The sequence below is a fragment of the Silurus aristotelis genome (assembly GCF_946808225.1).
Source record: "Silurus aristotelis genome assembly, chromosome: 3".
Lineage (NCBI taxonomy): Eukaryota > Metazoa > Chordata > Actinopteri > Siluriformes > Siluridae > Silurus > Silurus aristotelis.
This window is the reverse complement of record NC_139576.1, coordinates 7856348-7870399: the sequence shown is the minus strand read 5'-3', so window position 1 is coordinate 7870399 and position 14052 is coordinate 7856348. Positions and strand designations below refer to the sequence as shown.

Here is a 14052-nt window from a genome sequence, read left to right as displayed (position 1 = left end):
GAGTGCTGGTGAGGGAATGGCTGTTTATAGCTACTACAGGGTGGTGCAAAGTAACGGGAAAACCCTGAGGTGTCGGCAATTGTTTGGAACCAGCACAAGCTCGTTTAGAACCCCTTACCATTAGTTATAAGGGAGCAGTGGAGTGATGCAAAATGAGCATTTGCTGTAAAGCCATTTATAAGAATGGTGATGGTCTGAGTGCAAATTTCAGCCTCATTACCAGTTAGGACGTCATGATGTGTCCTGTCTGCTAATTTAAAAGAAACGGGTTAAATCTTAAAAAGAACTCCCCAGGTGGCGTTCCAGGCATAGACGTATGACATAATATTTTAAACGGTGAAGTGAATATCTCTTCATGGTGGCATCTGTTAGTGGGTGGATTTTTTTAGCAGGAAAAATGGGCAAGTGAAAGGATTTGAGTGAGTTTGACGAGGACCAAATTGTGATGTCTAGATGACTGGGTCAGAACATCTCCACCGCTGCAGCTCTTGTGGGATGTTTCTGGTCTGGAGGTTCCTGCAGTGGTCAGTATCTATCAAAAGTGCTCCAAGAAAGGAACAGTGGTGAACCAGCGACAGGGTCATGGGCGGCCAAAGGTTCATTGATGCAAAGGCTGGTCCGTGTGGTCTGATCCAATAGACAAGCTTCTGTAGCTCAAACTACCTATGAAGTAAATGCTGTTAATGTTCAAAGGGTCAGAACTGTTTTGGCAGAAAATGGGCACCAACACAATATTAGGCAGGTGGTTATTATGTTATGCCTGATTGGTGCACATAAAGTTATGCCTGGTCAGGGTGTAGTGGAATATAGTGTAAGCAAATAAACAAAAAGTTGAAACCTCCTGAAAACTCTTTCATGCTTTTGATGAAGCACCTTTAATTTCTGCATCTTTATGCTTTTCCACCTTGAACTAGAAACTTTTTATAGTCCAGAAAGAAATTTCTCAGTCGGATTCTACAAACAGATTTTCACAAAGGACCGACATGAACATTTTCCTGCAAGCATCTCTTTCCAATCCCAGATGCTGGCTTTTGTCTACTCTGCAATTACGTGGCATTATCAAAACGGCAGGGCCTTGATTCACTGTGTCGAGCTGTAATTTGACAAAATTGCCACACTTGACTTTGAAGAGCCATTTCATATTCAGTCGCCACTGTCTGTCTTCTGGGAGCTGATGCTTTGGGAATACGTCGACAAAAACACGTTCTTTCAAACTGACAGCACGGAACCGTTCTCGACAGCGACATCAGAATTTAGTCTGGCCTTTTACTCCTCTATATCCTGTTGTTCTACAAGCCACCTAAGCCTCTTAAGATTTTATCAAGACAACAGCGTGTTATTTTTTTTATATAACTGCTATACTTTACCCTGTTTTAATGTTGTTAGCATCAGTTGTGGAGCTTGCCTGTGTTTCTTTAGTCATGTGCATATTTGTGAATATATATATATATATATATATATATATATATATATATATATATATATATATATATATATATATATATATATAAAAAACAGGATATAGAGGAGTAAAAGGCCAGACTAAATTCTGATGTCGCTTTGTCGACGTATTCCCAAAACACATATAACAAAACATATATATATATATATATATATATATATATATATATATATATATATATATATATATATATATATATATATATATACAGTGGAACCCGGTTATGTCGATGTCCTAGGGGGTTGCCAAAAAGCATCGAGGTAACCGATGATCGAGATAAACGAAAATCAAAATGGCGGCAATATATTAACGTGCTTGAAATTTCTTTATGTACATGATGTGTGTTGAGAATGTACATGCACGTGTTTTTGAAGGTTTTTTTACACAACAGCGTTGCCGCAATTTGTTTGATGAAGGCATGCTATAAAAATACATACTGTACATGTTTATCTGTCATGAATCCACCTGCCACGCCCCCTTCAGCCCCCTTCAGCGTGTCAGGTGTTTTCTCGGCCGCTTTCTCTGAAGCTCCCGGCTTCAATCACGCACATATGGTGCTCGTTTATCATCACCACCAGCTCCTATCTAAACTTCCACACTCTCACTGTTTGTTATTGTTGGTATATGTTGGTTCACGGCGGTCGTTGTTATCGCTCATGTGTATCCTGGTACGTGTCTTCCCACCGGCACTCTCTCACCGGCTGCTTTTTTCTTCCCAAAGCCGCGCCGCGCCCCTACTAACACTACGAACACTACGAACACTAGCACTAACTAACAGCAGAGATTCACCAGTATACAATACAACACCTGTAGCAGCTGTAAGGCTTTATTTTTCCGCCACTTCTGCGAGTTCTTCTGCGGCTGCACCGAGATAACCGACGTTAAATGGCAATTTTTCCCCCCTTGTGCTCGAGATATCAGGGTTATCGACATAACCGATAAAAAATGCTTAGAAAAAGCGAGAATTTGGCGGTTCCACTTCAAAAACGTCGACTTAATAGGGTTGTCGAGGTAACCGAGGGCGAGATAACCGGGTTCCACTGTATTTATATATATATATATATATATATATATATATATATATATATATATATATATATATATATAGTGCATTTTCAAACCAGCACTTTAGTTTTAATCTATTTGGTGATATGATCAATGTTTTTTCTTCTCATTGCATGTTTTTTTTAACCCATTAACCTATTTCTTGTCATTGCGAGGCTTTTTCAACCTAACTGGTGCATCATTTCCTGGCTACCACAGACATATGCTTGCTAGCCTACAAAGCAAACAACAAGCAAGGCAGAAGGCAACAAAAGTATGGGGCTAATGTGGATGAAAAAGAGGAAGTCCACAATGTAAACTTGTGTCTGCTTATGTTCTATGTGGAGTTATTCAGCATGTATACATTCATTAAGCAGCAAAATTTAAAATCTTTTGTATTTCATTATTTATCTAACATGAGGTCCAGTTACCAGCATGACACTAAAACAGGTAGTAGTAATGACCACTTTTTACTTAAGTACATGTCAAAATCCCAAACATCCCAAAATTCTTTACTTTAACTTGAGTGAAAAAATTTACTCAGATTCAAAACATGAGTATCTGTACTTCTACTTGAGTGAAGGATGTGTGTACTTTTGCCATCTCTGGTGTAAAGTATTTAAGTAAATGTACTTCGTTGTTGTACTTTTTGGTTACTTTGTAGTTTTACTGAGAAATAGCAAAGATATAAGCAACTCTCTACTAGACTACATTTATGATGTAATATATGTACTTTTTACTCCAGTCTATTTTACTTGACCGTGACCTTTACCATTACATTTTGCACAACAGCCTTATTTGCCATGGCTTATTTATTCTGCAGAAGAGGAGATCTGGTGAAAATCATCATCAGGCGAAATGGCCATAGCCATTTTATTTTCTCCATTGAAAACTAATGGTTCTTCTGATTAATGACATGATACTATAATTGCATTTGTGAATTGAAGATCCCTTTTTGAAAGATTGCTTTAATACTTTGTCTTACTACTGTGTTTTTAAATCTGGCATGTTGAAGAGGATGTTGTGTTGATCTTGGGTTACTGCAGTGTTAAAGTGTAGAATATGATTTGTATTATAGGAATAATTCTCACAAATTAACTGTTTTTAGCTTTTCACTAAAATGTATTGGTGTTGAGGACTTGTGCATTCTGCATTCAATATAAGTCAAATAATCAAGTACTGTTCAAATCAGATACTTGAAGACTTTCCTGAAGCCATGTTGGAATTGGTGACTTTAAACTTGTAATGCAGTGAGGTTTCTATATTTTTACTTAAGTATGACTTTTAGGAACTCTTTACACCTCTGGTCTTACTGGGTTTAGTTTTTTGATGGTACATGTGTTTAAAAGCTCAAGTAACACTACTGCACAAGACACACTCATAGCTTCACCACATTCTCTGCCTACATTGAGATGACCTGTCCAATAAAATCAATACCTGCTGTCACATGTTGGTCTTTTTCCATTGATGGATGAGGCGTAGGAGGGCTGATACATTTGTTGGGCATAGTTACAGATAGAATACACTTCTCTACAGTGTGTACCTAATACTGTATAATGTTATGTCAGTGCTTAGGATGATAAAAAAAAAAAAAAAAAAAGAAATTAAAGACACATTGCACTGACAATCCATTAAAAATTGTATAACTATTTTGTTTTTGGAAATTCATTCCAAGATATGTTCTTCCGAATCTGCTTCAGAGAGAGAGAGAGATTCTGCTAAGTGGTATCTGTAAGCCAGGTGTCAGGATCCCACGCTGATTCTGCTGCTGCGAAACTTCCATGAGGACTCACAGTGTTGCATTAAGGATTGCTGGGTTTAACACGGGCGAATGCTAATCAGACACCTACACACACATACACACACACACACACAGACACACACACCGAATGGTGCATTTGAACCGTGGCAGATTTTAAAGCAAAAACCCTTCATGTACTCAACACAGATGCGAGTGGCCACATGGAGCTCTGTTTGGTGCACCATCACATGCCTGTTGTTTTTATAATGATGACAGGAAAGACTAAGATCTACAAAAAAAATCCCTTTTCGTCGCTTTATTGAGTTCAGAAGTGCTGTTTTATGCTCGGCTTGCCGCCGACACAAAGTGGGTCGAGTCTTTTATACCTTGGATAGATCAGAGTTTCTGACAGAAAGTCTCAGAATCCCAGCAGCTCATGAACAATAAGCCAAGTCTAATCACTTAAGCGTGGGATTGATTGAAACACTGGCTGTTCTTGCAGATTTGTGTTGCAAGTATGGAGTGGTGTAGGCTAAATCACCGGACTTTCTTTTTGTTAACTTTCTGTAGCATAAAATTCATTTTGTTGTGTATGAATATGATTTAAATATTAATTTGTGTGTGTGAGGTCAATATATGACAGTACATGTGATTATGTCTGATCTGCATGTTAGTTTGCATCAGATGTGTGTAAAAGCTTGTGTAGGAAATACGATATGGATATACGAGTCTGAAACGGAGTCATATCAGTCAGATAGTTCATATCATATAGTCAAATCAGGAAATTAATCACTGGATCTGTGTGTGTGTGTGTGTGTGTGTGTGTGTGTGTGTGTGTGTGTGTGTGTGGGGGGGGGGGGGTTGTATGTGCATCTGATATGTTTGAGTGTGAGTCTAATCTCATTGTGTGATTTTGTATTCATTTTCTGAATTGGTACTATGAGTCTGGTCTGTACAATATATATATATATATATATATATATATATATATATATATATATATATATATATATATATATATATATATATATATATATATAAAACCCTTATGTGTAAATTGTTGTGCCAGCGGTAAACAAGTGGTGGGCAGAATGAGCGGCAAGAAACTCCTGCAGTTGATGAGACTAATCAGTGCGCTCTGTTTCAGTCCGGCTCCGCCCTCCACTCGTTCACAGCTGGCACAATTGTTCAACCAGTTGTAAATAGAGTCTGATCTGGATGTAGTTAAAGTTTGATTGGGTTATAAGTTTGAACTCTTGTGCATATATACCTATATATTGTGAATGGAGTCTGATCTGAGTTTGCTTGATGCAGATGCTATATGAATCTGATTTAAAAAGCATTTATTTGTCACATATACATTACAGCACAGTGAAATTTGTTCTTCGCATATTGCTTAGAAGCTGGGGTCAGAGCGCAGGGTCAGCCATGATAAGGCGCCCCTGGAGTACAAAGGGTTAAGGGCCCAAAAGGTGGCAGCTTGGCGATACCGGGGTTTGAACCCAGCACCTTAACCACTGAGCTACCACTCATATGCATGCAGTCTAGTTTGATGTCTGATCCGGATCTGATCTGTACATTTGAATTAGTTAAATCTAAGATATAAATAATTATTTTCTAGTTATGTACATCCGGTCTGGATCTATGCGTCTTAACTAAAGTTGTATTTTGCTCTAATCAGACTAATTAGGGTATATGTTTATCTGGTTAATTATGGCATCTAATTATTTAAGTCTAATCTAAATATATTCTTTTTAAGTTATATGAGTTCAAACTTTGAGCTACGGTATGTGTCTGATTTAGTCATATGAGTCTAATCTGGACATAAGCTCTAATCATGTAATATAAATCTGATCTGAATGTATGCTCCAATCAAGTTAAATAAGTCTGACCTGAATATAGGCTCTGATCTGCTTTTATGTATAAGTCTGATCTGGATCTGATCTCTGTCTCCTGCAGGCTGAGATGTCTAGTGAAGCAGCTGGATAAGGGCGAGGTGAATGTTGTGGATCTCAGGAAGAACATTGAATATGCCGCCTCAGTGCTGGAAGCGGTCTACATTGATGAAACGAGGTGAGTCCGAGATCTCTTCTTCCCTTCTCAATAGTCCATTCACATCTGAATCTACACATAATCTAGAACACTACGACTGCTATTCCTCCATCCAGAAGTGGAGTGGAAGCTAAATATATATAATTTATGGTCTAAGTCATTTCTGAATAATTTATTCTTATAAATCAAGTTTTATGTACACTATATGGACAAAAAGTTTCATACAAAAAAGATTCATATGTGCTTTTTGAGTCATTCTACCTATCTTCTGGAAAGATGTTACACTATATGTTGGAGTGTGCTTTTGGGCACCTTATTATATGATTCATATGTCCTTAATAAACATCCCTTCTACATTTAAATATATCTAATTATCAGTAAAGTAAATATTGCAAGATAGAGATGCGATCAGAACCCCATGAATAATAAAGCTGAACCAAGCCAGACCACAGTAGCTATATCTAATTATGCATACTGTATAGATAGATAGATAGATAGATAGATAGATAGATAGATAGATAGATAGATAGATAGATAGATAGATAGATCGATCGATCGATCGATCGATCGATCGATCGATCGATAGATTTTCATGATATCTTTTTATTTAGTATTCATCTTTTCCTTTTTCACTCTTATTACCTTATTACATTGGTCTTCTTTCTCCTTCATCTATTGTACTTTACTCTCTATCACTGCACGAATTACTATGTCCCTCACTTCGCTCCTTATTTACAAAATCGTCATTTTTACTGCCAATCTCATCGTTCTCTAACCAATTTTCTACCACTGCCTCCACCCCTATCGTTTCTTTCCTTAATATCCATCCCACTTTACTCATTTTGGTTTGAGTCACAGCCCTCCAGTCATCTAAAATGCTCGTTTTCACGCTACAGTTTGACTCAGACACAAGCCCAGCTAACAAACGATGTCCCCCGGGCATGGAGCGTTATCGAGTTATTATTGATGTAATGTTGTAGTGTGCAGTAAACAGTATAAAGCATGTCGTTCTTCTAGTGCAGAAATGGTCACCAACACACAGAAATGTAAGACCATCTCAGGAATAAACACTGTTGTAAGGTAAATATCATAGCAAAAGCACCGACAGGTCAAAATATACAAAAACTTTACTATCTGTAAGAATCTTGACGTGCACAGCATCAACACTAAATATAAAAATTATGACTAAGACTTCTCTGTCAAGTTAGCTTATCTTTTGCCAAAACGATAAAAACTATGAATATGACTTTAAATTCCTCTCAGGTATTCACACGTTACCTTATTTTCACTAGCTAGCTAGCTAGCATTAACACTAAATATAAAAATGATGACTAAGACGTCTCTGAGATCCTGTCAAGTTAGCTTATCTTTTGCCAAAACGATAAAAACTATGAATATGACTTAATATTCCTCTCAGGTATTCACACGTTACCTTATTTTCACTAGCTAGCTAGCTAGCATTAACACTAAATATAAAAATGATGACTAAGACGTCTCTGAGATCCTGTCAAGTTAGCTTATCTTTTGCCAAAACGATAAAAACTATGAATATGACTTAATATTCCTCTCAGGTATTCACACGGTATCTTATTTTCACTAGCTAGCTAGCTAGCATTAACACAAAAGATATAAATGAGAAAAAGTATAACTATGATTTAAACTCACTCAAAAATCATGTCAGTTTCGCCAATTTTAGCCAGCCAGCTAGCATTAACAATGAATAGGATGTTCACAAAAGCACATATGAATCTTATAGTCAGGTGTCCACACATTTCTTTTTTCATACAGCATATAACACAGTCTTGTTTTAGACCCAGAACCTTGGGATTTAAATAAAGTCTTAATTAAATGGAAGAATGTAACAAGGAAAGGTACCATGTATATCTCTGCAATGCTAATTGGTGACTGTTAACTTTCATGAATTTTCTTTAATGTCAATAACATTGTTAAAAATGACTCTTCCCCCCTAGACGCCTGCTGGATACTGAGGATGAGCTCAGCGATATCCAGGCGGACTCCGTGCCTATGGAGGTGCGAGACTGGCTGGCGTCTACTTTCACTCGAAAGATGGGCGTTGTGCGACGGAGGCCTGAGGAGAAGCCGCGGTTTCGCAGCATCGTTCATGCCGTACAGGCTGGAATCTTTGTTGAGAGGTAAAGTACAGTCTACTTTGGTTATTGATCCTAATAATTTCAGTGTCAGACACTAGAAGTTTATCTACCCGCTATCTTTCTTTTCTTTCCTTATCCTCCACCTCTCTCTCTATCTTCCCTTAATTTCTTTTCTTTCCTCTTTTTTCTTTTGTGATGTCAACCCCTATAAAATTTTATAAAACTTTGGTTTACGAAGTGTAGCCAATAATAAAGTAGAGGCAGCAGTTTACACACACACACACACACACACACACACACACACACACACATAAAAAACAAAAACCTCAGCCTTAACTGCTAAGTGACAGCAGGAATAGGGTTACATTTACGTTTACAATTATTCCGTTTTGTCCCAAAGATACACAAGTGATTTATCATAATATGAAAATAAACACGACATTTTCCCAATAAACAAGGTTTTAGTCATCGTTCATGTTTTTACATATAAAATGTAAACCTGCAAAATAAAAATATCTATTGTATGAGGGGACAAAACTATTACTACTAGTTCATATAAATATTCAACAGAGTACAAAATTCCAATCCTGAAAATTTTTCCATTTACTTATTTTATTAGTATTAATCACAGTAGTAGGTGTAGTTTTTATTGACTGATTGATTTTATTACTATTTATTTTTAATTTCATTTGATCTCTAAGACCTGTAATAATCAGCGTTACACTGCATGTCGTATTGTGTATGGTTGTACTATGTGTAACAAATAAAACTGAATTTCTATTTTAATGTGAGGGTATTAATGCATTATCAGGTGTTGTTTATAAAGTGCCAAACTGATGAACAGTGTAACAATAATAAAGTTATTAATACTAGTTCATTGCATTAGGGTTACTAAGTAACTGATTGTCTCAGTGCAAAACAAGTACTTTTTAATTTATTGCTTTTTTTTTTGTTCAGTATAGCATTTATTTGTTAGGTTAGGTAGTTAGCTATTTAGTGATCTAGTTAGGTTGTTAATTAAGTTTAGTTTGTGATTAGATAGGTAGCTAGTTAGTCATTTAGTTAGTTGGTTAGGTAGCTATTTAGTAGGTTAGTATGTTAGCTAGCTAGTTTGTGAGTGAGTTAGTTGGTTGGATGGTTGGTTGTTTGGGAACTAGCTAGTTTGTCAAGTTAGTTAGTTGGTTAGTTAGTTAGTTATTGGGTCAGTATGTAAGTGATTTTGTTAGCTAGCTAGTTTGTTGAGTGAGTGACTGAGTAAGTAAGTGAGTGAGTTTGTATATATATATATATATATATATATATATATATATATATATATATATATATATATATATATATAGAGAGAGAGAGAGAGAGAGAGAGAGATAGATAGATAGATAGATAGATAGATAGATAGATAGATAGATAGATAGATAGATAGATAGATAGATAGATAGAATATAAGTGAGTACCACTCTCAGCTAACATTTTAGTATATTACTATAAAGATGAAACTTGGAAAGCTGCACTGGTTGTTGCTGAGATCTTCTTCCACGCCTCCATAATGACATTACAGAGCTGTTGGATGTTAGACACATGGCGCTTCTCTACCTTCTGCTTGCGGATGCCCCACAGGTGCTCAATAGGGAAGAAAAGAAAAAGCACTGATGTTGAACGTGTGTCCTCCAACGTTTGACTGATTTATCCTTATTACCCCATCATCTTTCTTTCTCAGACCAACTCCATCTCGTTTCCCTGTTGTTTTGTCTAGACTTTTCTCCTGGTTATGTTGAACCCTATATCCAGATTTCTCATTTTTTGTCTTTTCCCCTTTCTCATTCTACTTTCTGTTCATGTATATGAATATATGTTCATTCTTTTTCCATTAACCTCACATATTCTTTTATTTTTTTTAATCAATTTTTTTCCTTGCTTTGCAGTTCTCTCTTGGCTCTCTCTCTCTCTCTCTCTCTCTCTCTCTCTCTCTCTCTCTCTCTCTCACTCTCACTCTCACTCTCTCTCATTGTCAGGAATGCTACCTCTTGCCATTTTTTAACATTTCCATGGAAACTGTTGTGAAATCTCTGGCCCTTTACACACACACACACACACACACACACACACACACACACACACACACACACACACACACACACACACACACACACACACACACACACACACACACCTGATTAATCATCACCATTAATAGAATCATACTAGAATTATGAAGCTGGATCATTTTGTCCAAGAGTAATTAAAGCAATGTTTTGTATTTATCATCCATGGTGCACTAGAGAAAAAATAGATTTCTACTTTTATTACCATTTTTTAATAAAATAAAATCAGCATAACCACACTTAAATAAAACCGTATTGTCATCGAGCTATGCAGGGAGATGCAATGAGGGGACGTAAGACTTAGCAGGGAGTGTCCATCGTTTATAATCCTAGAATAATTATGATAATGGTTAGCAATAGGAGCATAATGTTCTATACTCTAAGGACAAAAGCTGTTCTTTCAGAGAACTCAGCAGGGAATCCCCATTCTTTTATGTTCGATGGTCTAATCATTTTGGTTGATAGCAAATAATTCTGGTAATGGCTAGCAATAAGGTAATAATAATCTCAATCTACTTTAAAAATGACTTCAAGGATACATTGAAATATTATGGGTTATTAGCCTGGATAAAAGGGTCCTACATGGCTCTTCTGATGAGGAAACCCCTTGCTTCCAATCACAAAGTCCCAAAACCCATCAACAGATTCAATTCAGGTCACACAAAATAATTTGAATTTAATGTTGCTTTCGCAGATCCAAGGTCTAAAAATAAACTTCAGTTTTGTTTCAGTGTTTTTTATGTGATTCTTTGCATGTGCAAGCAGGGTTTCTCTACAATCTTCAGTTTTCTTCAATTGAAATTGCCATTAGATTAATAAGTGCAAATCTACGCCTATTATACTTTTTTTGGTAGGAATTGACATCAAACTTCTTGGAGGAACCTAAGAAGATCAATTTTTTGAAGAATTTATTTTGAAGTATGTGAAAAGGAACCTTTAACTGTCCAAAGAATCTTTAAAAAAACATTTACTTTCCTCAAAAAGTATTGATCTGGATAAAGCAGAAGTGTGTAGTCAGCAGGATGGCTGTAATAGTCAGATGTTGGATGACCCTGTAAGCAGCAGGGTATCATGCAGTATCTGGATTCTGGCAGGAGTTTTGGTTTGGTGGTTGGATTATGGTTGAAATAGTTGGGTTGTTTTAATGGAAGCAGTAAACTTTGGATGAAACAGTAGTTTATGATTGTAGGAGATGAAAAAGACGGGTAGAAAGATGGAGGAAGCTGGGGTTGAGGATGGGATGGCAGGATCTGGAAGAAGCAGGAGTTTAGATTGGAAGGATTAGGACTGGGATGAAGCAGGGGTTTAGGATAAAATGATTATGATCTGGAAGAAGCAGGAGTTTAGGATGAGGAGATTTTGTCTGGAAGAAGCAGGAGATTAGGATGAGGAGATTATGTCTGGAAGAAGCAGGAGTTCAGGATGAGGAGATTTTGTAATGAAGAAGCAGGAGTTTAGGATGAGGAGATTATGTCTGGAAGAAGCAGGAGTTTAGGATGAGGAGATTATGTCTGAAAGAAGCAGGAGTTTAGGATTAGGAGATTATGTCTGGAAGAAGCAGGAGTTTAGGATGAGGAGATTATGTCTGGAAGAAGCAGGAGTTTAGGATGAGGAGATTATGTCTGGAAGAAGCAGGAGTTTAGTATGGTATAATTAGGTTTTAGATGAAGCAGGGGTTTAGTATGAGGAGATTATAATCTGGAAGATGCAGGAGTTTAGGATGTGAGGATCAGGATCTGGATAAAACAACATTTTCTGAATTTGCAGGATCATATTAGGATCATTTTCAGATGACCACCATTTAAAGGGAGAGTGTTGGAATAAATGTAATGTATATTTGGTGCTTGTCTCAAATATATACTGTAGTTTTCTTCCTGCTCTTTCTTAGACAAACTCCATCCTGACCTGTAGGAAAGCCTGCTGATTTAGACTGCCTGTCTGTGACACTGCTGCTCCAGGACAAGCTGAGAGAAGTGTCCAGCTTTAGTTTCTGCCTGTCATTCTCGGTTTCTCAATTTATGATCACAGCTGATGTGAAAAACAGTTTCAGCTCGCTCAAGGCCACAGAGATGGACAAGACCTAATCACCATGCTTCACTTCCTTTTTTAATACAAATCCATATATCATTTCCACTCTCTCTCTCTCTCTCTCTCTCTCTCTCTCTCTCTCTCTTTCTCTCTCTCTCTCTCCCTCCCTCTCTCTCTCTCTAACTCTGTTTTCTGCAGAGTTATTGCAACACTGAAGTAATGACTGATCTCATCTCAAATGTACCTTGAAAATATGAGGATTTTTTTTTTCCCATTGTTAGGCCGCTATTTTATTGTCCAATTTTTGCTATTTTCATCCTAATTCATTAAGAAAAGACAGGTAAATATAGTTTATACAGCACACTGATTTTTATAATAAACTATGGACATTGTTTTTCTTGCTGTAAGTACACTATATGGACAAAAGTTTGGGACACCTGGATTTTTAGCCATGAAAGTTATACCTTTGGATGCAGTATCATTAATTCTCTTGAGCTTGATCTAAAACCTGTTCCAGTATGACAATGTCCCTGTGCACAAAGGTGATGATGATTTACATGTGTTAAAGTGGAAGATCTCCTGCTGCAGAGCTCTGACCATTAATCTTTGGGATGATTTGGAAAGCTGACCGTACCCCAGGCCTTCTCACCTCACCTACATCAGTACCTGACTACTAACACCCTTGTGTCTGAATGAGCACAAATGCACACGTAATCTGGGGAAACACCTTCCCAGAAGAGTGGAAATTATCATAACAGCAAATGAACAAATAAGTAGTACTTTCAGAGAGTACAGACTGTTTTTATTTATGATCAGGAAAACTGCACACATCATTCAAGCTTGAGGAATCTTTGAGAACTTTGGGGAAATATAGATTTTTTAGCTTTTTCCTGTTGTTATTTTGCATATAAATTGAAATATACTTTATATCTTTGATCCTTGCATTTGCTCTACTTGACCACTGAAGTGGAAAATAAATATAAATATATTCAAACTATTACAATCACCTGAAAGGCAGTTTGTATGTTTTGTGAAATGGGTTGTTCAAGCTCAGTGCTTTGTCAGTCCCAAATCCCACGTCTTCCTCCTTACATTCTAATATAACAGAAATTGTGAAAATATTTATATTTTGGGATTTTACAGAAATTCTTGGCGGAGATCAAGGAAATGCATGGCGAAGTTTGTGATGTGTGAAGTAATATCTATAGTCAAGGTCAAAATCTAGCAACAGAACTCTCTCTTTCTTCTATTCATTCTCTCTCTCTCTCTCTCTCTCTCTCTCTCTCTCTCTCTCTCTCTCTCTCTCTCTCTCTCTCTCTCTCTCTCTCTCTCTCTCTCTCAGGTACAGATACAGGAAGTTGCTATGCTTTACAATCCTAATATATTAATACATTACATACAGTACCAAAGTAATGTTTCTGTTCACATGGTCTATGTATTAGCACATAGATGTTACTATAATAATATTCTGATTTACACACAATGTGACAGAGTTAAATGTGACCTTTTCTGAGC

General features: G+C 36.8%; 1 protein-coding gene and 1 long non-coding RNA gene across 3 annotated transcripts in view; one reads left to right on the top strand and one right to left on the bottom strand.

Moving 5' to 3' along the window:
* The window catches only part of LOC310723786, a 72367-nt gene extending 69853 nt beyond the window's left edge, over positions 1 to 2514 (bottom strand). Inside the window, exon 1 of the long non-coding RNA XR_014532767.1 lies at positions 2451 to 2514. This is a non-coding gene — a long non-coding RNA (uncharacterized lncRNA). The remainder of the gene's footprint in view (positions 1 to 2450) is intronic.
* Positions 1 to 14052, top strand: part of pde1a (phosphodiesterase 1A, calmodulin-dependent) — a 92191-nt gene that overhangs the window by 58294 nt on the left and 19845 nt on the right. For both annotated transcript variants that reach the window (XM_083537020.1, XM_083537021.1), the window contains 2 exons: positions 6207 to 6320; positions 8270 to 8452. In XM_083537020.1, coding sequence (XP_083393146.1) covers positions 6207 to 6320; positions 8270 to 8452 — 297 coding nt within the window. The remainder of the gene's footprint in view (positions 1 to 6206; positions 6321 to 8269; positions 8453 to 14052) is intronic.